This window comes from Neurospora hispaniola (assembly GCF_033458365.1).
Source record: "Neurospora hispaniola strain FGSC 10403 chromosome Unknown B0T23scaffold_1, whole genome shotgun sequence".
In the NCBI taxonomy this organism is placed as follows: domain Eukaryota; kingdom Fungi; phylum Ascomycota; class Sordariomycetes; order Sordariales; family Sordariaceae; genus Neurospora; species Neurospora hispaniola.
In genome coordinates, this window is record NW_026944406.1 from 3,397,204 (window position 1) to 3,421,153 (window position 23,950).

Consider the following 23,950-nt stretch of genomic DNA (forward strand, 5'->3'; position numbering starts at 1 on the left):
GAAAATGGGTTTTCAAATGCTTTTCTCTACTTCGCTACGTGGGGTGCCACTTGCCTTGGTCGGACTTGGGTGTGACTTTGATGGTGTTTCTGGCGTTTGTTAGAGGATATGTTAGGGTTTCGGTATTACAGGGACGGTATCTGGCTATCATTTGGGAAGGTTGAACACATTTGGCTCCTCGAAACGAATGAAACAGGCGTGGAAGATTCTGGGTGATAGGTTCTAGGTTATGGCCTTTTCGTCGGTTATACTCAGCTCTCGGCCTTGAAGGTGTGAGAAATCAGGTTAGGCGGTCGCCCCCTTTCAGTATCATGACGCTAGCCTATATAGGCCCGACTTGATTCACAGGGTGTTGACCGTCACAGATAAAAGGGGAAGAAGTCAGAAATATCATTCCAACGGAGACATAGAGCTTAGTTGGTGGATGGGTTGCCCGTTAATGATAACAGGTCGCGTAACAGGGCCACTTGAAATATCGATATCAATACAATTATGCTACTCACCTCTAGACCATAACCATTACTGCTAAGTGCGGCCATGCTGATCTGCGATACATCAAGTGAAGTCTGCTTCAGGGACATGCTGGATTCCTGATGAAGTGGGAATGTCGGACATTGGACAGCGATTCCCTCCTTTTTTTTACTTGGCTGAACGGGGGTCCTCACGACAACAGGGGGAGCTTGTTTACTTCAACCCGTCATCTTTCAAATGCGTCATTGCCCCGGAGGCTGTTTGCCATGTCACGATAAAACGAAACATCTGTGTGACGAGACTTGTTCCGAAATTCCTTTACCCATTTGCCGACCTCGGGTCAACCTCACAATACCTCTACCACAACCGTACCTGAGCTCTGTCCAAACCAGATTACCTACCCTAACCCTAGGAAAGCTCTGGGCGAGTGGGATGATGGAAACAACGCTAGGGGTTACGTACTTGCAGGAGGAGTTTGTAGCAGGGGAGAGCACGGTACAGTAATGATCCCTGCTTTTGCAACTAATGCCGGCAGCCCAGATTTTTTGCAAAAGAGGGGGGTTTGCAAAAGGGAGGACAGGAGCACAGACCAGGTAAGAGTCTTCTAGCTACTCAGTAATAGTTAGAGGTACTAGAAAGTGGATCCCCTGGAGCTATTAGACCCCGGTATACGGGTATAAGAGTGCCCGCCCCACCAAATTCGACCCCTGCTTTTGCAAATCCGGGCTGTTAGCGTTGCAAATTGCAGGTTGCAGGAATTACCACCAGAGGGAATGCAGGCAGTCGAAATCTTTTGCAAAAGGGGGGATTTTGCAAAAGGAGGGGGTTGCAAAAGCAGGGATCTTTACTGTAGGAGCACCGGTGTGGATCGGCGGGGTCATGGCTAGAGAGCAACCTGATGGGGATAGGTACCTCTAGGTTAGGTAGGTAGGTAAGCTGCCGTGGGCTACATACCTCTAGTATGTAGAGGTAGGAAAATGGGGAGCAGCTGCCGCTGTCCTCCCACTGCGGCGGGCGGCTGCGGCTGCGGCCTGGGGTGCCTTACCTCGTCACCACCATCCCAAATTCAACGGCTCTGCTTGACCAAGCTTCCAACCTCTCACTGCCACCATCACCAACCAAACCGTCCTCGAATCCCTCAACACCCGCATTGCAGCTCGATACGCCTGCCCGCCCATCACCCGAGCGACCCGCGCATAAACATATACCTACAGTCATTCTTACCTCGGATTCTCCTCGACCTCCTCTGAAACCTACCTCCGCGCCAATTGCCCCTTCGCCCAAGATGGCTCCCGTAAGCCTCGCCCCATCATCCCCCGCTTCTCGACAACGCGTTGCTTCATGTTGCAAACCACCACCACACCATCGCATATTTTCTATTTGACCTCATCTACGACTTTGCCTGCTGACATGGCCTCTGAATAGCAACAAAATGGCGCCGAGGTTGATGGCATCCATACCGGTAAGTGTTCAGTTTGCGATTTCGTGCAACTGCTAAACTAGACGTAAGGTTCATGATTTACTAATAGCTCGCAGGCAAGATCTACTCGGTGTCCGGGTGCGTTCCCCATCACAACCCACCTCCATGTCTCTCAACCAGCTCGCTAACCCATAGGCCCAAAGCCCCGTCGTTGTCGCCGAGGACATGATCGGTGTTGCTATGTATGAGTTGGTATGGTTATACAGTTGTCCTTGGCTACTATTGGGGTGCCTGAGCTGAGACTGGAATTAGGTTAAAGTCGGCCACGATCAACTAGTTGGTGAAGTCATTCGTATCAATGGCGACCAAGCAACAATTCAAGTATACGAAGAGACGGGTAAGGCTGACAATCTCAAGTCACTCCATCCTTGCACTAGATGGCTAACCAGTCCCTCGATAGCTGGTGTCATGGTTGGCGATCCCGTACTACGGACCGGCAAGCCTCTCTCTGTCGAACTCGGCCCTGGTCTCCTAAACAACATTTACGATGGTATCCAGCGCCCCCTCGAGAAGATCGCCGAGGCTTCCAACAGCATTTACATTCCCCGCGGTATTGCCACCCCTGCGCTGGACCGCAAGAAGAAATGGGAGTTCACACCGACCATGAAGGTTGGCGATCACATCGCGGGTGGTGACGTCTGGGGTACTGTCTACGAGAACTCGTTTATCTCTGTCCACAAGATTCTCCTCCCTCCCCGGGCCCGTGGTACCATCACTAGGATCGCCGAGAAGGGCGAGTACACCGTTGAGGAGAAGATCCTCGAGGTCGAGTTCGATGGCAAGAAGACCGAATATCCCATGATGCAGACCTGGCCTGTCCGTGTACCGCGTCCTACGGCCGAGAAGCATTCTGCCAACCAGCCTTTCCTTGTCGGCCAGCGTGTGCTCGACGCTCTGTTCCCCTCGGTCCAGGGTGGTACTGTTGCTATTCCTGGTGCTTTCGGCTGCGGCAAGACTGTCATTTCTCAGTCCGTCTCCAAGTTCTCCAACAGTGACGTTATCGTATACGTCGGTTGTGGTGAGCGCGGTAACGAGATGGCTGAAGTCTTGAAGGATTTCCCCGAGCTGTCTATTGAGGTCGACGGCCGCAAGGAGCCCATCATGAAGCGCACGACCCTCATCGCCAACACCTCCAACATGCCCGTCGCCGCTCGTGAGGCGTCCATCTACACGGGTATCACAGTCGCCGAGTACTTCAGAGATCAGGGCATGAACGTCGCCATGATGGCTGACTCTTCGTCCCGTTGGGCTGAGGCGCTCAGAGAAATTTCGGGTCGTCTAGGAGAAATGCCGGCTGATCAGGGCTTCCCCGCTTACCTTGGTGCCAAGCTCGCATCCTTCTACGAACGCGCCGGCAAGGTCCAAGCTCTTGGTAGCCCGCCGCGCGAGGGTAGTGTTAGCATCGTTGGTGCTGTTTCTCCCCCCGGTGGTGATTTCTCTGATCCCGTCACATCTGCCACCCTCGGTATCGTGCAGGTCTTCTGGGGTCTCGACAAGAAGCTTGCACAACGCAAGCACTTCCCGTCCATCAACACCTCCGTCAGTTACAGCAAGTACCTCACCATTCTCGACAAGTGGTATGAGAGAGAGTACCCCGACTTCCCCCGCCTCCGCGACCGCATCCGCCAGCTCCTTTCCGACAGCGAAGAGCTCGACCAGGTCGTCCAGCTGGTTGGCAAGTCGGCGCTCTCGGATCCCGACAAGATCACGCTCGACATGGCAACGCTCATCAAGGAGGACTTCCTCCAGCAAAACGGCTACTCAGACTACGACCAGTTCTGTCCTATTTGGAAGACGGAGTGGATGATGAAGCTCATGATGGGATTCCACGACGAGGCACAAAAGGCAATTGCTCAGGGCCAGAACTGGAACAAGGTGCGCGAGGCCACCCAGGACCTGCAAGCCCAGTTGAAGAGTCTCAAGTTCGAGGTCCCTAGTGAAGGACAAGAGAAGATTTGCAAGAAGGTATGTATATCTCTTTTCTGAGCCCTTGTTTCTCGACGTTTGTCAAATGGTATAAGGCTAACCATTTATGTGTGCTATAGTACGAGGCGATACAGCAGCAGATGCTGGACAAGTTCGCGTCTGTCATTGATGAGTAAACGAGCGCCGGGATATACAGTAGTCGAGTTAGCATAGATGGAAGCAAGAAGCAAGCATGATGCATGGACTGTCTGTCTGGGGGTTTATTGAAACGGGAGGTGGGTGTACATGAAACGGGTTTATGAGGGTGATGATGATGAAAGACTGTTTTAGTTGATTTTGTTTTGTTCACTGTTAGTTCGTCGTCGTCGTCGTTGAAGTAGTGTTGTGAACGTTGCTCACTTGTCGCGGGACCCTCGTTTTCGAACACCATGCTATTAATTCCTCTTGGATGCGCTTTCGACTTGCTCAGCTCTAGCAACCGTGCTTGAATCACTTGATCGTATGTATATACCCTTGCTTGCCTCTTCTGACTTGATTCAACCCTGTATATAGCCCTCTCTAATCACGGTAGTTAAAGGGCTCGAGCAGTCTCTGGGCTGAGTAAGTGAGTGATGTTGCACTCGTCAACATCGTCATGTATCTCATTCTATGTGCTCGTCATGTCCATCGTTGCAGTATATAGGCAGCGGTGGTGATACAAGAAATTCGTGCGCGCAGAGACCGAGATAGATAGATGGATAGCAACATGGAGATTCACATTCCATCTATCCTCCTACATCCAGATATTCCCAACACACCAAATCTGATAGCATGGTTGCCATTCGATCTGGCGAGCTTTGGTCGAGTTCCAACCCAATTACTGGGTTGGTACTGAGTCTATCGCCCGCCGCGCTTCCCTCCCCGCCGGCCCCGAGGCTTTGATGTGTATCCTTTCCCCCTTCCTCCTTGCTGTTTCTTTCTTCCTTGGGAAAAACTGCCGGGTTCCCCCCGGTTATGACTGTCGTCGAATTGGTTGGAACGTGAATCGCGAGCATGAGCATGGATTTGTATCCTTCGGGATGTTTTGTTGGTGGCAGTGGTGGTGGTTCACGATCCTTACTTCAATCAGTCCAACGAGTCTTGTCCCAGCTCCGGTTCCCTAAGTCCCGATAATAGGTTGAAAGGCGAGAGCGTGGTTAAGGTTCGATTGGCAGTTTTGTAGTCGTAAGTATCCTGGATGATGTTTACACGGCTTCATACTCGTTTTGATATCAACGATTGGAAGATTCTCGTGTCGTCGTCCTGATCGTCGTGGTCTTGGGCAAGCGTTTCGGTCAGTCGCAGTGGCCTGATCACCTGCCCTTACGTCCCTTATTTTTTGGACATTGAGGCGTCAATGGCATAGGCGGCCCGGGAGCTGAGAAGGCTGCTTGTGCATTCATGGCAGCGCCGACCTCTTCTCCCACTCCTTTTAGCAATTGGCTGTTTCATTCAAGTTGTCCGGCCTGAGTTTGGTGAGGACGGGTGTGGAGGGATCCTCAAGCATGGTATCGGTCGACGTAGTCACTAGTGCAGGAGAGTGGCCGGAGGCGGCCGCAACGAGTTGCTTGCCCGAACTGGAGGACTTCTGTTTCTTCTTCTTTTTGTGAGAAGCAAAAGGATTAGCCGGTCGTAGGGGGTGGAGGGATTGTGTGATGGGACACACCTTTAAAATTTTCAATATATTCTGATGGGTGGCAGAAGAAGATATAATATGCCGTTTATGAATCACAATCCACTACTCATAGAAGAAGTGATATGTATTGGCTCGTATTTCTGGTGGATTTGATGGCCCTGTTAAAACAAACTGGGACATGTATACATACGGCTGGATATGATACCCATGTAGGATGTGAGAGAGTAAGAGAAAATAATGGATTGCCCTTACACAGATTTGTCGTTCTCAGTTCGCTTTTCGGAGGTTGTTGATGGAATGATGTCGCCGTTAACCGTAGTTCCACTCCATCTTGTAGATGTTGCAGTACCTGTAGGTTCCCAATTTGACCAATCATTGTCGTCAACCGAGTCCATCGCCAGGGGAGTCCAAGAAAATCGCTTGGGTGACCTGGATGCATCTGTTTTGGATCGCATCAGTGCTGGGGCAGGTCGCGACGGAGATTTCAGCGACTCATCGGCCGTCGAATCCTGAGTTTTCTTAGGAGGGCTGGTGGACCGCGATATGGGCACGGCGGGTGCCCAGTCGGATGCTGTAGAAGATCGGTTCCTCGGGGTGTTCAGACCGGATGCCCTGAATCCATCTTGCCCTCCCGTGTGGCTAGAGGAAGCCGTGCCGCTCTTCGGCATAGGCATCATACTCAACTTGCCGTCCGCGCCTCTCATGTACATGCCCTGTCCGGTGACGGGTTCGTCTCCTACGGTAGCTTGCCTCAGATCTTCCATGAAAGTCCACAATCCCATCCTGAGGTCCTGGGCAATTCCTTTGACCCCAACAGTTTGTGATGAGGTTTGGGGGGCCCAAGATTGATGTTTTGGCCGATATGTCGGGCTGAAAGCAACATTGCGACTATTTTCTGATCCATCACCGCGCCCAGGGAAGTCACTACTTGGTTTTGTAGGTGATAGCAATGATAGTGTGCGTGCATGTCCTCCTTGAAAAACACGGCGGCGCCCGTTCTCGGGAAGTAGTTGATTTTGGTTTTGTAGGCTTTGTAGCAATGCTTTCCTTCTGTCGAGTTCCACGGCCCTTTTTGTTGCCTCCTCATCTTGGAAAGTCGGGACCAAGCCGACGGAACGCAACGGCCTTTCGCCTCGTTTCTTGTAAGCTTCATAGGTCGCCCACTGCTTTTTTAGCTTGGCCAAATCCAACTCGGCACGAGAAAGCTCTTCGCGGAGTTCAAGAACACGGCGCTCTTGTGCTGCAATTGCGGTGATAAAGTCATTGATATCGGAGGGCGACGTCAGTGCTGGGGTGTCTAAAGGGGTTGATGGAAAAGAGGCGGTAGTCGTCGAGGTCGGTATGGGTCGCGAGGGATTAGGGTTCGGCGGCGCGATCGGAAGTGTCAGGGAAAGACGATGTGTGGTTCGGGACGCTGTGGAAGCTGATCGTGTAGAGCGGTTCTCAGTCAGGTCGTCGGTATGGGCTAGAGCTGTGGCAATGGCTTCGTCCGGTACGTGTCGAGCCTCGGTCTCATCTGTACTTATCCCACGGCGAGCGCGAGATCGTAGAGAAGACGTTCGGCGGGGAAGAGAGGCGGACTGCATTGTGATCTGACCAAAGCTGCTCTGAGGTGATATTATGTGTGCCATGACGAGGGAATTCTCGTCCCGTCGAAGTTTGCTGAGAATTGGCCCTGAATATCTGGCTTTCTGATGAATAGTAGCAGTAATGATAAACGAATGTGCTGTTGCTGTTGCTGTTGCTGTCGCTGTTGTTGTGTTGATGTTTGGTGGACGATAGGGAGTGATGGTGGGGGCGCAGGGGCGGCGAGGAGTGCGAGTGGTTCGATGTCGATCGCAAAGCTGCCGGGAGGCCTGTCGGAGGGCTGTGTTTGTAATTGTTGCGGTGGGAAAGCGAGTCGTTCTTCTGGCGACGACGGTAGCCGTGTGGATGTTCAACGGATGACTATCACGAAGTAAAAGAGCGTTGGCGCAGGCCGAGATGGAGCTGGTGATGAGAAGTGGTAGGGCAGACCGGAGCTCGGCGGTGGAGGAGAACGAGGGCATTTACACTCGGAAAAAGAGAGGACCAGAAAGCCCCGAGAGAGAGGAAAGCTTCAACAACTGCTTGGTGGTGGTAGTGCCAGGACAGGGGACCTCATCTCGGTCCTGTCATGGAACCGTGCTGTTTAATTGGCGAGGATGGGTGCTTTCCCCCTGGTTGTAGGGCATGGGGTGCCCCGGATCTCAGCTGGAATCCGGTGATGCTATTCGCCCTAGAGTCGCGGCCCCAGTCGCCAAACGGCGTCTCCGCAAAGCCCCGTGGGTGGTGATGGCGACGGCGTGGTGTTTGGAGCTTCTAGACTCTGGAGCCTGCGCGGGCGTTGTATTATATTTCGACAACCTCGAGGACGTAAAGACCGTTCCGTTTAATGCCGACTGAGTATTGGCCGCACCATGTTTAGATGATTCCCCAAAACCGCGAGTTCTGTCTAGAAAAACAACAAAAGGTGGAGGCCCGGTCTGTTTACGTGATCCAATGTTTCCGCGTTGAATTGCAGGACAATGCAGGAACTGGAGAAGCGTCCACTGTCTGCACGGATCCACTGCAGGCGAAGACCGTTATTGAAGAGCTGGGTTGACGGGAAGATGGGAAAGAAGCATTTTATCAACGGAAAGATGTTGAGAGATGTGAGAGTTCAGGGATAGAGATTGGTTCTCATGTTCCCCAATGCTTCTCCTTTATGCGTCGTCAATGGGAAAGAACTACGTGCAGTGCTTTGGGTGGTGAACATTGTCAAGTTCTCCCGAGCCGTGAATTCATGCATGTTTGTGTTTTCGTTCACTGCACTTCTCTCATGTTATTTGCTACTGCATGTGTGACGGGAAGCAACAGCTGCCAATTGGCAGGCAACAACTTGGGTATGTATGTAATTGGGTTAGGTGGGTACCTCTATACATGTCCGGGTAGCTTTGGCGGCCCGTTACCAAATCTACTCCGACCAGGCACTTGCACTTGGGTTGGCGTCACGAAGCTCTTTCTCCATTTTCATGTTTATCCTGTTGTCAGTTCTCCAGTCCACCAACAACAATATGAGCGCCCTAAAGTTAATAGCACCTCCGGCATGTGGCCCCAGCTGTGGCACACATACATCTCCAGACCCTGATCATGATCTCGAATATTGAAAGCAGAGAAGAAGATACTACATGAGACGAGACTTGGTACTTCAGCATATGTCAGGCACTCCCACGCTGGTCAAAGCGTACGCAATTAAATCGGACGAACTATTCCAACGTTTCAAGTTCGTCCTTCGAGTACGCCACTGCGCATGTCTCCCATGTAATAGGATCGGGGTCCATTGATCAAGTCTGAACACCAACAAATCGAAATGTGCGGTCGATGGGCAACCTTCTGCCGGCGACATTTGAAAGCCCGGCTGCCTTTTAGACAACAAAGTATGCTGAGACCTTAGCCGGCTGGGACTCTTGCCTCGCAAGTCTCCATACTCGCAGAAAATCCAAACACTATTCCAGGCCCATACTTTTCTCATCCATATGTTTGTTGTATACGGACCATTGTGTCCCTCGAGCTGGCAAGCTCACGATGCCCTCCACTCGACACATCGATCCAAAGCCACAGTATTCCGGCCCGTACCCTGCCACATATTGTGAACACGGATCTGTACCCCAGTGAGTAGGCTAAGTCTGCCAGCTTTCAGTACATTCAAAAGGGTTTAAAAGCAGCGGCCTGGAAATACTTTGGATCTTCGTCAAGGATTCGCTGGAACTTCCGGCTGTTGATTTCTACCGCGCTTCAGTTATATGTTTCATGTTTTGCGTTTCTTCACTGGGTCCGAAGCCGGCTATCTTGTTTTTGATACTCTCCGCTGCATACAAGATTACTCTACCGTGCCAGCCTGCCCGTATGTAGAAGCTGACTCAGATGGGCCCGTAGAACCACAAGCACAACTTCGATCATAAGCTTTTGCTATGATCCACTCACTCAACAATCAACAGCCCGATTAGCTCAGCTGGTTAGAGCGTCGTACTAATATCAGTCCTCTGATATCAAGTCAATGCGAAGGTCAACAGTTCAATCCTGTTATTGGGCATATCTTTTTCCAGTTTCTCTGTCTTGTACTATCTATTACTTATGATAGTGAAGCTCTCGTATTTGTAACTTTTTTTTTTTTTCTTTTTTACCAAACTCCTCATTTTATCCCTGTTTTCCCCTTCGATTGCCCGTGCTTACAAAACTTCAAATTGGAAGACCATAATAAGATTGGCAAATATAGAGTGTCCGCTCCCATCGCGCGGCACAAGGACGTTGACCTATTGATCTGTACCATACCATGCTAATCATGTCATATTTTCGTAAGTTCAGCTGGGCCTGAGATCTTCACTTGATGGAGCATAATCACTAGACATAGCGACCAAATATCTAGCTCGTGGTGTAACGCTGGAAGGAAAGTCGGTCTGCTTCGACTATTGTGATGCCTGTCACCTAACAACGGCACTACTTGAAGACAATCAGAGGGACAGGACTCGGTCAAACCAAGCTGACTAGCTGAACTACACTGCCTGATTCTGCGATTAAGCGTAAAAGGCCATATCAGCACTAGAGACCTAGATACAAATTCCTGCATATTGCCACCTCAGTGTAAGCAAACCCTCTCGAGCCTTTACTTGGTCCAGAAACAGCATTGGTGGGTAGCACAAATGGTGAGGCTGGCGCTGTCGGCTGGTCTACAAGAGCAACCGAGAATCTGAGACCCTTTTAGACAATACCGGCGAAGCAGAGGTCGACGTTGTCAATGGAGGCTTGAATTGCGGCAACAATTTAGCCATTCCCTTCCGTGTTACAGCCCTGCCCTTCAGCTGGTCTCCTGGATCTCATCTGCGCAGCGAGACATAAGGACCGCGCAGCAGCTCATCGGAGGGAAACACAAGTGCCTCACAGACGTTTGGGACTTCGCCTGAAGCGCCATTGCCTTATCATGGTTGGCCTTCTTCTTGAACGGTTTAGCATGATTTAAATGCTTTCAACCTCCCAGAACTGTCCCAAAAAAAAAAAAAAAAAAAAAAAAAAAGAAAAAAAAAAAGTTGTCCATCTTAATCCCCAAACCCGCTCTTTTTCATGCCCGCTTTCTGACTGCTTTGGTGCCTACGGCATCCAGTTTCTCGCAAGGCATCGGTCAACATGAACCATACGAGTCAAGGAGTACTGACCACTGGTGTTGGAGGTTCCAATCCAGGAGATGGACCATATCCCACCGTGATCAGAAAATGCGGGCGTGTCTAATATCGGTTTTAGAGACGTTTTCTCAAATTTTAGGTATCTACCTCACCAACAGAGCATCGGTATCTATTCAGCGACATTCTGATCGGAAGAAGGAGATGGATGGAGCAGATAATACGAGAAGGAGCAAGGGATGAGAAATCAGGCCTTATGCCTCTACTCTTGAGTACCATGCATCAGAACTTAGTGGCTATGAAAGCAAAGCTTCGGTCGCGTACATTGTCATGGCATTCTGCAATTGCATCCCCATGAGTGATAGCCTACCTACCTCAGCCCTTCTCCGGAGACAGGAAATTGGATCGACCGAACTACTTCTGTCCACACGGGAGGTGATATGTCTCCAGTGCAATGGTGCAAGTAAGCATACACGACAGGACTCTATCAAATACATTGCCAATAACCAGAGGATCTGAAGCGGGGTCAAGGCTGCCGAAACCGTTGCTCCCTGTGATGGTATGTCTCTAGATTACGGTTGCTGCTTATGTCGACCTGCAAAGTCAATGGTCTGAAGGATTCCATAGGATTAGAACAAAGTCTTCGGTACCAATGCCGAGCTTTTCGGGTATGAGAGTCACCTCAACGAGGGGTTCCCATTGACTGTCTCGAGCGATTTTAGTCAGGGGGGTCATGTACCTAGTCATGCTACGGTTTGATATCTCTTTGAAGTACTTCTCTTCCGTGGCGAGCAGATAGTCAATCTTATTGGCTGGTGAACAAGATACGGTAGGAGGGTCGCACCACCAGATCCTTCGATGTCACAGTACTCGGTTAAGATTATACTGGACCAATGGTTATAGGGTCCCCCACGTAAGGACCGAAGCATGTCATCACAGGCAACGAGGCTCGGATTTGGTCTCCATGGGGGACCAGTCCGTGAGGTACACAAACTTCCCAAAAGCGCCACGCAAAGGTTTCGACATTGGCATTTCCCACAATGGATACATTTACTCATCCGCTATCTCGCGGCACGGATCGATCCCGCGTTCATATGAGCCGAAACCAAGAGCCGCCAGCATGAAATGTGCAGAATGGCATTTTGATTTTCGCATCTACCTCCTCGCATTGCTGTTGCAGGCCTACTATGGCTCAGAAGCTCAATGAGAGAACATCATGTACCAAGCCATATCAGTCACCGTAGGATCCGGTTAGTAAACAAAACGACCCTTGCCAACAGCTGTAAGATCGTCAGTACCTTACATCCCCCCAATTGCAAAGCTGACATCTTTCGACAACGGTTCGCACTGACAAAAGGTCTCTACAGATCCGAACTCGCCAACATAGAAGTACCGTAACGTACCTATGTGCCTGTTTGGTCTTGGGCCCCCTTATCGCGGGGCAGAGAATTGAGCACAAGACCCCTATTCTGTACTGGTCTACATAATATGGTAGTAGGCTTGACTGGTATCTCAAATTACGGATCTGATATACCCGCAACGGGTATATCTTTAACCACAGCCTTATGCGGGACGTCACCGCTCCCTATTTGAGAGGTTAGGAGGGCCCAAGTCCCGTCCCCCACCTCCTAGGTATTTACCTCCTAATTCTAAAAAGAAGCGGGTACTATCTTGTCGGAGATAAGGAGGCAGTTCTTGCCTTTTTGCATTATTCTGGGTGTGCTCAATCATTCAACTGGATTGTGGCACGAAGAGCAAGGCACCGTTCGTGGGATTTGGGCTTTTCCCATCTGCTGGTTTGCTGCTTCCCTTCCCTGTATAGCCAAGTGTTGTTGCTTTTGAAGTTACACTCCAAGTGGATTACACTTCTTCTCTCATTCACGCTTTTGAGCTCCTAGAAGCCAACTGCCCCGTTAGGGTTCAATGATATTCGCCAGTAACTCCTGCGTTAGTCTCAGTACTGGTCCCCGATGAATGTGGGAATCGGTCTCTCTTTGGCCGTCTTACTCTATTGTCTTCTTGACCCCGGTCGATCTGAAGTCTGAATCCTTCACCTTGGCCCAATCACAAGCTTCACCTCCCCCATATACTTCTTTTCCTGCTTACAAAAGTGCTAAGCAAAAGAACCACCCGCAGACACACCTTCCAACTTTTCCAGACTCTTATCTCATCCAGAGGTGCCGTGTTCCCCTCTTTCCCTTCATGGCAGCCAAAAAGGTACAATCTTACCCTTACCCGCGCACCAACGCCGTGAAAAGCTTAGTGTAAAGGGTGCTCCCGTTACCGAACCGATTGCCGTCTTTCAGTAGATGGTCTTGGACGTTCCTTATACGGAGCACATGTAAACGCAGCCGTTAGTACCATACTATCCTTCAAGCGGGCTGTGCATGTCTCCCGATAGTCCTACCGAAGGTACTGGGCCCCTTCTCTACATTCCCTTTAGGTTTCGGGATGTAAGCCCGGATTGCACTTCTGCTTTCCCATGAAAATCCGCTCAAGGTGCCCACTGTACTAAAGAAACGTGGTGTCACAAAGGGGTCGAGGTTGTGATCCTGAATATCACCCGGGAGTTCACTTCGGGACTCCAGACACAACTCCACGCCAGAAACCCAACTCAATTTATACATCTACCCGGCTTCTTCTACACCTCAATGCTGGGTTCTTGTTTTGTGTGTTTCCCATACCACATCAACAAGTTCGAGGTTTCAGATATCCTCGGCTTCAAGACCGCCATCGACCCGTATCAACAAGTAACTATCACAGCAAAGTAGCACTGTGTTCATTGAGACCCCAATCTCAAAGAGTTCATCACGTCGAGGGCAACAAAATTATTCAGAGAAAGCTTGTCTGCACGACACTGACGAAAGCTCCCGTCTATAACAAAGGGTCTCTGTCACCCAGCTGGATTTTACCCATACCACACAAAAGTATCACCAGCACCACCATACTCATACACATACCTCAAGATGGGACCGAGCAGAGACGCTTGTGACCGGTGTCATACCATGAAAACCCGGTGTCAACGGACTCCGCAAACTCGGGAATGTGTCCGATGCAACCGTCTCGGTATCTCGTGTACTTACTCTCCTCCGGGCCGGACCGGTCGGCCACTGGGTGCTCGCAAGGGGGGTTCAGAGAAGGGCAAGAAGGAGGCGGCCGCAAGGAGCAGTCAGTTTCCTGCTTTCCTCAATTTCTAAAGGATGATCTTATTGACGTTATCATACAGGAAAAGGGGGACGCATTTCACCAATGGTAAAAACGCACATGTCCGCATCATTGGGAATGCCAACGCCCGGACTCGATCACAGTCTGCAGATGATGCCCGACGGGAACTCGGGGGTAAACCCGAGTCTTCTCGGCGACTTCGACCTGTTTTCCGCTTCTGCTTACCAAGCGGAGCTTGACTACCTTTCCTTCCCTTTCATGGACTCCTTCCTCGCTGAAAGCGCCGGTGACCTCACATTTGCACTTGCGAGCGCCATGGATTCGCAACCATCATACTCCTCTGGATCTTCCAGCCCTCCTGGCTCATTGTCTCCGCGTACCCCCGCGACACCACATCAACAATCTTTCCAACCCTCTTCCAGTCATGATCAGCGCGCATGGAGTGTAAACAACACCGACTCTTCTTCAGACCCGGGCTCACCATCTTCTCTTTTCACTGAGAACATATTCTCCCCATCCTTCATTCCCAAGCCGCCTCGAAACCAATATTTCCCCTCGGACGAGCGCAGCAACAATGGCGAAGGCGATGGAGAGATTCTTGTCCGTCTACTTGACCTACAGGCCCGCATATCCAAGCTTGTCAAGCATCTTCACGGAGGTCGTGGTTCCTCAATTGACTGCGAAGAGGTTTTAAACGCAGGTAAATCGCTGATCAGCTTGCTCGAAAACGTTGGCGCTCCCTCCAGATTCTTCTCCAGTTCATCTTCCTCGCCATTTTCAGACAGCAGGATGTCTGAGCCAGCTAGCCCCATGTTCTCTAGCAGCTCGAGGTCGACCTCCTCATCCACATCTTCCGCGCTATCTTCGGAAAACACAATCCCCAGCAACGTCCTGATTCTTTCCCTCTCCAGCTGCTACGCAACTCTGCTCCACGCCTACGAGTTACTGGCTGATCGCCTGCATCATCAACAGCAACACAGTCACAGCCATTGTCAGAAATATGTTTCAGGCATACAAACGCCGCTACTCAGTCCTGCTTCGTCTATCTCTTCTTTATCACCCATAGAACAACAGCAGGGTTATTTTTTCAGCAATGGGCTGAGACACCAAGCACAACAGCCACTGGACGGTAATAATGCCCACCTTCATGCTATGGCGCAGATGGTGCAAAAGCTCAAGCATACGCTGCAACGGTGTATGGGAAGAATGGGTCAGGGAAGTAGTGGAAGCAACGGAGCGCTCGGCGCAAAGAAGAAGAAGCAGAATCCGAATGTGCATGTGGATATGGAGAGCTGCTGTGACGCGAGTAATGATAACTTGCTGATGAGCCTTTCCAAACCGGCGTTACTGGAGATGGGATGGGGAGAGGAGGAGTTGTGGCAGGGCATGAACTGGTGATGATGACTTTGTAAACTCTTTTTGCCGTATCTACCTATTTTGTTGTTCGCCTGTGATTGTCACATTCTCTCTTCTATCTCTTGAACGGGTTTCCGATAGGGATTTCGTTTTTTCTTCTCTCTTTATCTTTTTCTTTTTGGTTTCTGCGAAAGTGAAGCATTGGGATGATGTGCCGGCGGCTTCTTGCTTTTGATGGAATAGGGTTCATAGAAGGTTTGATCATGTTGGATTAGGAATGCACATAAAGATCATAACGATAATGGATTCCCTGTAGTGAACTTTACACCAAGAGAAATCACACGATTGGTTGAGCTTTTGTTGACGTCGCCTAAACAACTTGGTTCGGTCATTTGTTGTCCCAATCTTCCCGGGCAAGACAGAGCAAGCATAGAGCAGCCAAAGATGAACCCGAGACTCGTTCTCAACTGAAAAGGTTAACAAATTAAGTGGCATCTTTTCGTTATACTGACTTCCAGAAAGAACCGAAATTGCCAACATCTAGGATTCCCTGCCCATGCTGTACATTTGTCTATTATGGAACTGGCTCGATCGCATCGTGTATTATCATCTCTACCTGCATTTCGTCCGAACCTCCAACCGGCCTTGGTGGGGAACTATGCTTATTTTAACACTGAGGTTGATGATAGCCACACTCCACGAACATGGGGAACAATCAAGGAACGTGTACAGCCGAGAAAGCTATGAGGAAAGGTCTAAAACCGAGTTGCCCTCTCACGATAGTATTTTAATTTTGGGAATGATATAATCATTACTACTGATTGGAGGATAATAAACACTACGCATTAACGCTCTTTCATCTAAGAATCACATAAGCCCGCATGGCTCAGTGGTAGAGCGCATCACTAGTAATGATGAGGTCGTCAGTTCGATTCTGGCTGTGGGCATTAACTTTTTCCATTTTTTTTTTCCATTTTCTTTCCATTTTTTTTTTCTATTTCAATACGTTTGCACGATCACCCCTTTCTCCTTTTCTCCTTTTCTCTATCTAGTCCACTTGTAGCCAACTACAAATATATTCACATTTTGTCGCAAATCGTGTTTTCCTTCCGGCAGCAGCTGGATGATGTTTATCTTCATGATCATTAATTCTTCTAAACGTCTAAATCTATTGAGCTTAGCTCTACCCACGCACACAAAACAAACATATAAATGGGTAAGAAAGGTGTACATAGAGAGATGGAACCTAAAAAGGATGACATAACGTCGTCACAGTCATGATAATGGAAAAAGGAAACAAGCCGAAAGAAGATGAAGGAGTTGTATGAAAGCCCAAGAACCTACCAGACTCCAATAACTCCATGGCCGAAAACGCTCCTAATGCATCAACCACTCCTACACCATATCCCCTTTGTCAAGCCGGTAACATTGACGAACCTTTCATCTTTCGTCGCTCTCACTTCATCATCGACTCCAACACGCTCCCCGCCTTAATCTCCATCTCCTCAAACTCCCCTTCATCCGTACTCTGAATAGTAACCGCCCCACCCGCCCCAATCCGCCACACCTCTTGTTCCTCCAACTTATTCCTTACCAGCGTTCTAATGACAACCGCAAAGTCTCCTGCGCCACCAACATCCATATACCCCAGCACACCCGCATAGACACCCCTCGGCCGTTTCTCCAGATCAACCAAGATCTCGCACGACCTTTTCTTTGGCGCCCCCGTCATCGATCCCGGAGGTAACGAGTTCTTGAGGACATGCAGTCCCCTGGGGGCGCCGGGTAGTTCCGCGGGGGGCAGTTGGCCCTCGATGACGCTCACGAGCTGGTACACCTTCTCGTACTCCTCCATCACCATCAGCTTGGACACCCAGGTGTTGTCGGCGCCGACGACGCCGGACAGGTCGTGGCGGATGAGGTCGACGATCATCAGGTTTTCGGCCCGTTCTTTGCTACTGTTGAGGATTTCGCTGGCGATGGAGTGGGTCATCCCGGGGCCCTTTTTTACAGTGCCCTTGATGGGTCGGAACTGGCAGTGGCCGCCGCGTGACCAGGAGAGAAAGCGCTCCGGGCTGGTACCGACGATGGATATGTTGGGCAGGTTGAAGTAGGCGCCGTGCGGGGCTGGGTTATTAAGGCGCATCTTCTTGTAGAGGGACCAGGCGTCGAGGGGTGAGTGTGAGTTGGAGGATGGGTCCGAGGGGATGACGATGGAGCTCTCGTCTGTGAGGCAGAGCTCGTAGGAGTCGCCGGCTCGGAGATGGTCTTGGCAATTTTGGACTTGCGCGCGGTAGGATTCGCCGGTCGGGCGGGTGATGGTGGAGCGGGCGAGTGTGTCGTTGAGGTGACGAGACTCCGCAATGGAAGTGAGTGACGGGCATTCAGATTTGCTGGAGGCAGCAGAAGCGGAGTCGATAAGGCTGCCGACACGGAGAATCCAGGTCCAATCATTGGGCAGAAGGGATTGGACGTAGATCTGGTTGGTATGGTGATCGATAACGATGCTACGGTGGATAAAGGCAAAGTTGATGTCGGGGATAGCTGAGCCGTCGGTTGGCTTTTCGGGAAGCCCGACGTCGATGGTCTCAAGTCCGGCCTCGTACGAGATATACCCCATAAACCCGCCCCAAAAGGGGCTGTCGGCGGGCAGGTGACCGGCAATGAATCTGTCCATATCCGAGCGCAGCTTGGACCGGTCGATTTCCTGGTTCTGGGGGTAGTAGATATCGAGAGCCTCCTGAAAGAGAGGCCAGCATTCTTCAATCGAATCGATGTTCTTGGAGTGATTGCCATATTTGAGCGTGCGGTCATAAGAGCTGTAGGTGACGTTCGCGGTCTTACCGGGAACGACGAGTCCAAGAATATCGAAGCGACCCATGTTGTGTCCTTGCGAATCCAGAAGAATGACCTCGTCATCTCGGTGACCGAGCTTCTCCAGAAGAACTGTGGGGGTAACACCCTGAGCTGGATATTTGGCCCAGCGGAGGAAGATGTCATCACGGCCGGCAGCCGAGCGCAGTTCTTGAGCGAGGTGAGATGCCTGTAGATGACCAGACTGAATAGGTGCGTCCACAAAGAAGCTGGAGAGCGAGTTGGGAAGATAACGGCCAGTGAGCTCCATGGTCTTGACCCGACCGTTGTTGGCCGACCACCGAAGGGCATGCCTCCACCAGTTCACGAGCAAGTCCTTGCCAGCTTCTGAGGTACAGATGGATTCGGGATGAAACTGACACCCCCAGAACGGCTTGGAGACATGGCGCACAGCCATCAACACTGGGCCGTTATTCTCATCGCTAAGATCCCAAGCGAGAGGCAACAGATCAGGGCATACATTGTTTGGTTGCCAGAAGTGGGTCGGGCGAGCTCCTGTCAGCTCGAGATCGGCATGAAGCGAGTGATACTGAGTACAATCGAGATCACCGAGTCCCTTGAGAATATCGATACCTTGGTGCGTGGATCGGCTGACAATGCCATGGCGGGGGCTCTCGAGTCTCTTGACATCGGCACCATGATTGAGGCACAGAGACTGGAAGCCGAGGCAGATGCCAAAGATGGGAAGGAGTTCTGAGTCACTGAGAGCCCAGAGCTTGTTAATGAAGCCAACATCTTGGGGGTTTCCAGGATGACCGGGTCCGGGCCCGATGACAACGCCATCCACGGCCCGAAGCAGCGTGTGAAGATCCCTATCCGCCTGCCTGTCATCGATGCGAACCATGATGACATTTGCGCCTAGACGCTCCTCGAGAAGACCGATGATATTGTTTGTGAAAGAGTCGAAACAGTCGACATAGAGGATGGAGAGTTGCTCATTGAGTGGCGTGGTTCTTGTTACTGAGCCCATGGTGATTGTGATATGCGAAGAACGTGTGAGGTATAAGTCAAACGAAGCCGAGAAGAAGAGCCGGGCGAGGCGACTGATATATTGGGGGGATACAAAGTGAAGCCTGTAGGACTTAGAACGGAGTGTTTCGAGAATGTGTCTTGCGTTGCCCGCGTATCCTGTGGAGTCGTCTTGTGTTGAAGTTGTCGAGACTGTCGAGGAAAACTCAGAGTTGGTGGCAGAATCCGAGTATAAATGAGCATCGGACAACCTCCAAATCATGTCCAGATGGCCGAAAATATCAGCCGACTGAAGCCATCAACAAACGACTTACAATGGTATCAAATCCTTCCATATCCATCAATGCAACACCGTCCATGTAGAGCATGTAGACCCGGCGGCTTGTCGTGTATCTTCCGTCAAAGATGTCGCTTACTTGGCTACACTCGACTAGAGACTCAATCGAGCGAGTTTGGTAGAGAAGTGGTACATGGTACTGAAATCGGTACCTTGGCCCGGCGCCAACACGTTTGACTTGCACACCAAGAGCGTGCATGGCGAAGTGAAACCGCGTCAATCGGGGATGAAAGGGGGGGACGGAGAAGGAAGAAAAACCACATGACTACATTCCTAGTACATATTAGATGGCAGGTTCAACTCTCCACAACAGTTGATGGGGAACCCGAAATGAATGGTTTAGGCAAAGGTACTTACTGCAATGGGTCGGAAAGAAGACACTTCGTAAAGAATGGAAAACTTGGCCAGTCAGATGGTAATCTTATGACAGCGGATAGCGGTTTTCTGGCATGGCGATAGTCATCTGCGAGTTATTTCAGCCTCTGTTAAGACAATACAGTATGCACATGTCTACATCCGCTCATGTCTGCGATCCTACCACATAATGGTGTATGGCGTATGGCGTTCCGGTGTAGCACAAAATAACTGAGTGGTTGAGACAACGATTGCGTGCAGGTGAAAACCAAATATCGTTTGCTCAGTAGACCAAGGTGGTAGTGTAGTAGAAGCTTTCTGGAACAAGTGAGATAGAAGTTGTCAAAGCGATGCTTTGTGTAGCCCCCCGGCGGCTTTTGCGGGGTTTCGCGGAGCATTTCGAAGGTAACTTACCCATGCACCTGCTGTGTGACAGTGCGACTGTCATCACCACTCTATCCAAGTTGTAACCTACTGTGATATGGTCATATGCGTTGATACGACGCGATGATGTGCATGTTCTTCTCTCATGTCTTCCTGCCTCTGGTCCATCTTTGCTAACCGAGCTTCGAACCCCGGCCGGGGGAAAACCAAATGAAAGGATCGCCGCGCAGAAGAGGATGATTATGTGCATAGGTATGGAGATCTTGACTGTCTGCCGCGTTTTGAAGACGAGAATTCGCATTCGTTAGTAGCTTTGCGACCGTGATGACTTGCAGGAAAGCGTTGCGCCATGACGGGAACCGTCCCCGTAGCCACACTGCCACTGTAGCATACTGTTCAGTACTCGATCCTTCCGGTACTCCATGCCGGCAAAACTGTGACAAGAAGGGAATGGCTTCAGCCCATCTCGTTTACAGCCACTATCATGCTTCTCAATTGTCGGTGGTCAAGGGCTGGCGCTCTGTCAACAGTATTAGTCAACTCCAAATGACACCTCGTTTTAAACCGGAGAGCATACTTACATTGGACTTTTCTTCGTCCAAGTAGGTAACTTCTCATGCGAGATAGTTCATAGTTGTTAGATTCCGAAAGGGGTAAGACCATACAGCTGCGAAGCCCTCATGTAAACGGCTTGAGCTAGGTACCGCGCCGCAAGGGTTGTCCTTTGAGAATGGGGCTTTGCGGCCTGTGATCGTGAATGCAGGCTCACGGTTTTTAGCTTTGGACCTCACACATGGAGCTTTCAGGGTCTCTGCTGGCATACTGCGCAGGACATGTGCCACAGATTGAGAAGGTCCATCTGGGATCTAATCAAAACGAACCCAGACTATACAGCAGTCAAAGACATGAGCCTCATACTTGACCGCTGTTCAGTGGTAGAGTGGCACATTACTTCATGGGTAGTACGGCAGTGGCTGGGGCTCAGTCGATGCCGTATGTCCGGGACTTTTGCCATCGGTACCTTAGATAAGGTCACTTTTCCATATCGTGATATCGGATTCTGGAAATCCCTGTACCGAACCTTGCTGTCCTTGATGAACTTCAGATCCTGTATGGAGCCTCTTTGGTACACAGATAGAGACCGTACCGGAAGTCGTCGATAGTTCGCCCGACTGACTTGCGAAAATTCCTGGCACACGATCTTGCGTCCTTTGTTGTTAGTGAGTAGAGTTACTCTTGGATGCAGTTGATTGTGCGATTGACTCTAGCATGCTCTGATAAGTAGTGGTTTACTATTGAGACCGAGAGGGTCGAATGGTTGAAATGATGTAGTCTCCTATCAAGACAGCGACTTCTCACAACGACGATGTGATCGATATCGTACGTGAACGTATGGCAGTAGGACCTGTCTCCACATGATTCAGGGGTACCAATGTAAACACAAAAATAGAAAAGAAAAAAAAAAGCCACGGCACCCGCCATGCTCTGGTCCCATAAGATGTAAGAGTAGGAACGACTAGCACAACATACAGCTATGCCACAGTCAGCTACTCGGGGACTTGTCTTACCCTGATGCGATAGTAATAGGTAGCGGTATGTGCCATGCTAGTTGACAACATGCCGAACCGGTACCCGAACCGTGAACAGTCATGGTCGACGGTGGGTTAACGGTGGGTTAGGGGAGTCGCAGATAATGTTAGCCTGGTGATAGTGTGGAGGGGGTAATGCCCTCTTCCGTCTTCAGCCCAATTTGGGGACGGTAAGCTTTAACGAGTACGTGGTACCCCGATGTTGAGGAGCCTTCTTCCCGGCTTCCATTGCCGCGACACTTTCCGCGTACCATGGCTAAATCTTGGATCCAGGTCGTGACACATCACCACAGGTAGGGCTATGCAGGCAGCGCGGCAGCTGTGAGCGGGAAGAATGTCTGTGGCTTCAGATTCGAATTGTGTGGCGGGTCGTAAGATCGGGATTGGGTGCCTTAGGGGTGCACCGAAAACCCCCCTGATGATCCTCCTGGTAGCCCTGCCAAGGCTTGCTTACCCGAGGTCTCACATGGCGATAACGTCGTGGCCTTTTCCAAACTTGGACTTTGCAAAGAAAGAGTGAACTGGGGGGGACTGTGTCTGAGGTATGTACCTAGTGTCCTTTCGTGACATAGTCCGAGTGAAATATGCCTCCTCCGCCGCGTGCCCTGCGGTGACATTGCTACTGGCTTCGGCCGTTATTTCGGGAGATGTGAGCCGAAATGCACAAGCAGTGATCAGCAGAATTGATTACCGACTGGTTGGAGTACGAATGAGTAACCATCTGGGAAGAGCCACACTCATTCGCGCTTTTGCTTCGAGGATTAAAGCGCCCCAGATTCCCAGTATTCTCCCCATTTGCTGAACAGTCCCGAGTTATAGTAACCGTAAGGTTGACATGTATCACATGTATAGGAAAAGGGTTGTGTTCGGGACGAAAACATGTGCGTGACTGCTTCTCAAGTTGGTGGTCCATCGTCGTGCGTTGCTATTAGGCGATACCGTGGGGAGCGGGAAGCAGAGCATGTGTTCGATTCTCGAGAAGTTATGTTGTCATGACACCAAGCCCCTAGGCGATGTTGTGGACCATGACTGTGTTGATGGAGAGCTAAGTAAGACTGACATTGCAATGGGCATCGGAGAAAGGGAATCGAATGTTTTTATAGCCACGACATTTCACCTGCTATGTCTCATGGACACAAGACTGGTAGACAGTTTGATCTTTGACAAGACCCTTTCTCGGCCACGACTGCTCATCGATGGTAATGTCCTCCGGATCATGTGGTTTGGGATGTCGGGAAATTCGCCGGGTCACGACTCACTGGCCGGCGCAGAGAACTATTGTAGCTTCGTCGAGGGGACGGGATCCAAAACCGGCTCGTTCAAGGTTATGAGGTCATCCCCTCTAGGCAATGATCGGTTGAGCAGCTTCTTGGGACTGCTGGCGTCGACTTGTTGATGACTTTGAGAAATACCGAAAGAAAAGCCGGACTTTTTACAGCCCAAAAGTGACTGGATGGAAGCAACAAAATGCTGGTGACAGAATCTCATCCTGGGGAGAGCAATTCGATGTGTCAGTAAGCGTTGATATATCTCTTCACGACTGACCTCCAGTGGCTAGTATGCATCGAAAATCACGCCATTGCGCTTGTGAAGGTCGCTGATCCTTCTAGATCTCGAACATGCTTGACATCTCTAGCGATGGGGGAGAGGAGAAAGGCAGCCCCAGGTGAATAAGCCGACAACTGCCGATCAGCATGCCATGTATCAGGCTATGCCGCTGATGTGTGTTGGTGACCATGATGGATGAGATGTGATTTTGGCGGGTGGCATGTTGGGTTTCGGTAAGAGCATTCAAGGCCTTCGGGTCATTCCAATTGAAGATTCCGAGTCGCTCAAGTCACTGCATGGCCTGTGTTTCACCATGCGCGCAAAGACTGCAGTGTTGGCCGAATGATGTATCCGCGGTAGGTAAACTTCGCGCTGCCGCTCAATCCGATTTGCTTCTTTCGTAGGTGACAAGAGGGAATTGACGACGAGATGTGTTGTCATTGAACATGTCGACTCCGGGGAAGTGGGAAGAGGGGACGATTGGATGGCAGACGCTTTGGGACGTGACATCAGCGGTCGTTTCGGTGCCTGGATTTTGCTGGGGAGATCGCTGGAGAATCCAGTAACGGGGAAGGTGAGGCCTCTTAGCTTGTAACCTAACTGGGTCACTCCTGCTTGGTGATGGATGGGTGTGGACCCTAACTAAACCTTGCCCCGTCCCGTCTCGCC

At 50.6% G+C, this 23,950-nt stretch overlaps 5 protein-coding genes and 2 non-coding genes across 7 annotated transcripts; 5 read left to right on the forward strand and 2 right to left on the reverse strand.

Annotated features, from left to right (window-relative positions):
- Positions 1 to 1,447: 1,447 nt before the first annotated feature.
- On the forward strand, positions 1,448 to 4,425 carry B0T23DRAFT_20363 (ATP synthase alpha/beta family, nucleotide-binding domain-containing protein; the record flags this gene model as incomplete). Its single annotated transcript, XM_062833430.1, has 7 exons — positions 1,448 to 1,765; positions 1,897 to 1,933; positions 2,008 to 2,029; positions 2,095 to 2,143; positions 2,204 to 2,288; positions 2,352 to 3,916; positions 3,997 to 4,425. Coding segments are annotated over 7 exons (2,133 nt in total), but the record flags the coding sequence as incomplete, so codon positions are not given.
- An 890-nt stretch (positions 4,426 to 5,315) lies between these two features.
- On the reverse strand, positions 5,316 to 7,895 carry B0T23DRAFT_20439 (uncharacterized protein). The gene is made up of 2 exons (XM_062833443.1): positions 5,562 to 7,895; positions 5,316 to 5,495 (listed from the first exon to the last, which is right to left on the reverse strand). The coding sequence occupies exon 1, from the start codon at positions 7,577 to 7,579 to the stop codon at positions 5,780 to 5,782; it is 1,800 nt and encodes a 599-aa protein (XP_062697208.1). The 5' UTR covers positions 7,580 to 7,895; the 3' UTR covers positions 5,316 to 5,495; positions 5,562 to 5,779.
- A 1,633-nt stretch (positions 7,896 to 9,528) lies between these two features.
- B0T23DRAFT_t21 lies at positions 9,529 to 9,624 on the forward strand. Its single transcript has one exon. It is a non-coding gene; the product is annotated as a tRNA-Ile (tRNA).
- A 3,760-nt stretch (positions 9,625 to 13,384) lies between these two features.
- On the forward strand, positions 13,385 to 15,567 carry B0T23DRAFT_20540 (uncharacterized protein). The gene is made up of 2 exons (XM_062833461.1): positions 13,385 to 13,873; positions 13,932 to 15,567. Exons 1-2 carry the CDS (start codon positions 13,672 to 13,674, stop codon positions 15,266 to 15,268), a joined length of 1,539 nt encoding a protein of 512 aa, XP_062697209.1. The 5' UTR covers positions 13,385 to 13,671; the 3' UTR covers positions 15,269 to 15,567.
- Positions 15,568 to 16,101: 534 nt separating this feature from the next.
- Positions 16,102 to 16,173, forward strand: B0T23DRAFT_t22. Its single transcript has one exon. It is a non-coding gene; the product is annotated as a tRNA-Thr (tRNA).
- Positions 16,174 to 16,682: 509 nt separating this feature from the next.
- Positions 16,683 to 19,070, reverse strand: B0T23DRAFT_425033 (ADC synthase; the record flags this gene model as incomplete). Its single annotated transcript, XM_062839882.1, has 1 exon — positions 16,683 to 19,070. The coding sequence occupies one exon, from the start codon at positions 19,068 to 19,070 to the stop codon at positions 16,683 to 16,685; it is 2,388 nt and encodes a 795-aa protein (XP_062697210.1).
- Positions 19,071 to 21,594: 2,524 nt separating this feature from the next.
- B0T23DRAFT_417062 (uncharacterized protein) lies at positions 21,595 to 23,129 on the forward strand (the record flags this gene model as incomplete). Its single annotated transcript, XM_062839652.1, has 6 exons — positions 21,595 to 21,803; positions 21,856 to 21,903; positions 22,031 to 22,104; positions 22,168 to 22,275; positions 22,586 to 22,614; positions 22,666 to 23,129. The coding sequence occupies exons 1-6, from the start codon at positions 21,747 to 21,749 to the stop codon at positions 23,127 to 23,129; spliced, it is 780 nt and encodes a 259-aa protein (XP_062697211.1). The 5' UTR covers positions 21,595 to 21,746.
- Between the last annotated feature and the right edge of the window lie 821 nt (positions 23,130 to 23,950).